We start from the raw sequence: 270 nt of genomic DNA on the forward strand, positions 1-270 counted from the left end.
CACGGGAGGGCGGGGAGCGAGCCTCCAGCTGGCGAGATCGTCTTCTACCCCTTCCAGTGCCTGGGCTTCTCCCCCGAGCACCAGCGGGACTTCATTGCACGAGACCTGGGCCCCGCGCTGGCCAACAGCTCCCACCGCGACGTCCAGCTCATCATCCTGGACGACCAGAGGGTGATGCTGCCCTACTGGGCACAGGTGGTGAGTCCCCACGGTGGCTCTCCAGCCCCCATGGCGGCTCTCCCAGCACTGGGCACCGGTGACTCCTTTCTC

General features: G+C 67.4%; 1 protein-coding gene across 1 annotated transcript in view; it reads left to right on the forward strand.

Annotated features, from left to right (window-relative positions):
• Positions 1-198, forward strand: part of GBA (glucosidase, beta, acid) — a gene marked incomplete at its 3' end in the record, with an annotated part of 1,657 nt that extends 1,459 nt beyond the window's left edge. The window contains 1 exon segment of the mRNA XM_010294495.1: positions 9-198. Within this exon segment, the coding sequence (XP_010292797.1) occupies positions 9-198 (190 nt within the window).
• Between the last annotated feature and the right edge of the window lie 72 nt (positions 199-270).

The sequence above is a fragment of the Phaethon lepturus genome, unplaced genomic scaffold, assembly GCF_000687285.1.
Source record: "Phaethon lepturus isolate BGI_N335 unplaced genomic scaffold, ASM68728v1 scaffold24499, whole genome shotgun sequence".
Lineage (NCBI taxonomy): Eukaryota > Metazoa > Chordata > Aves > Phaethontiformes > Phaethontidae > Phaethon > Phaethon lepturus.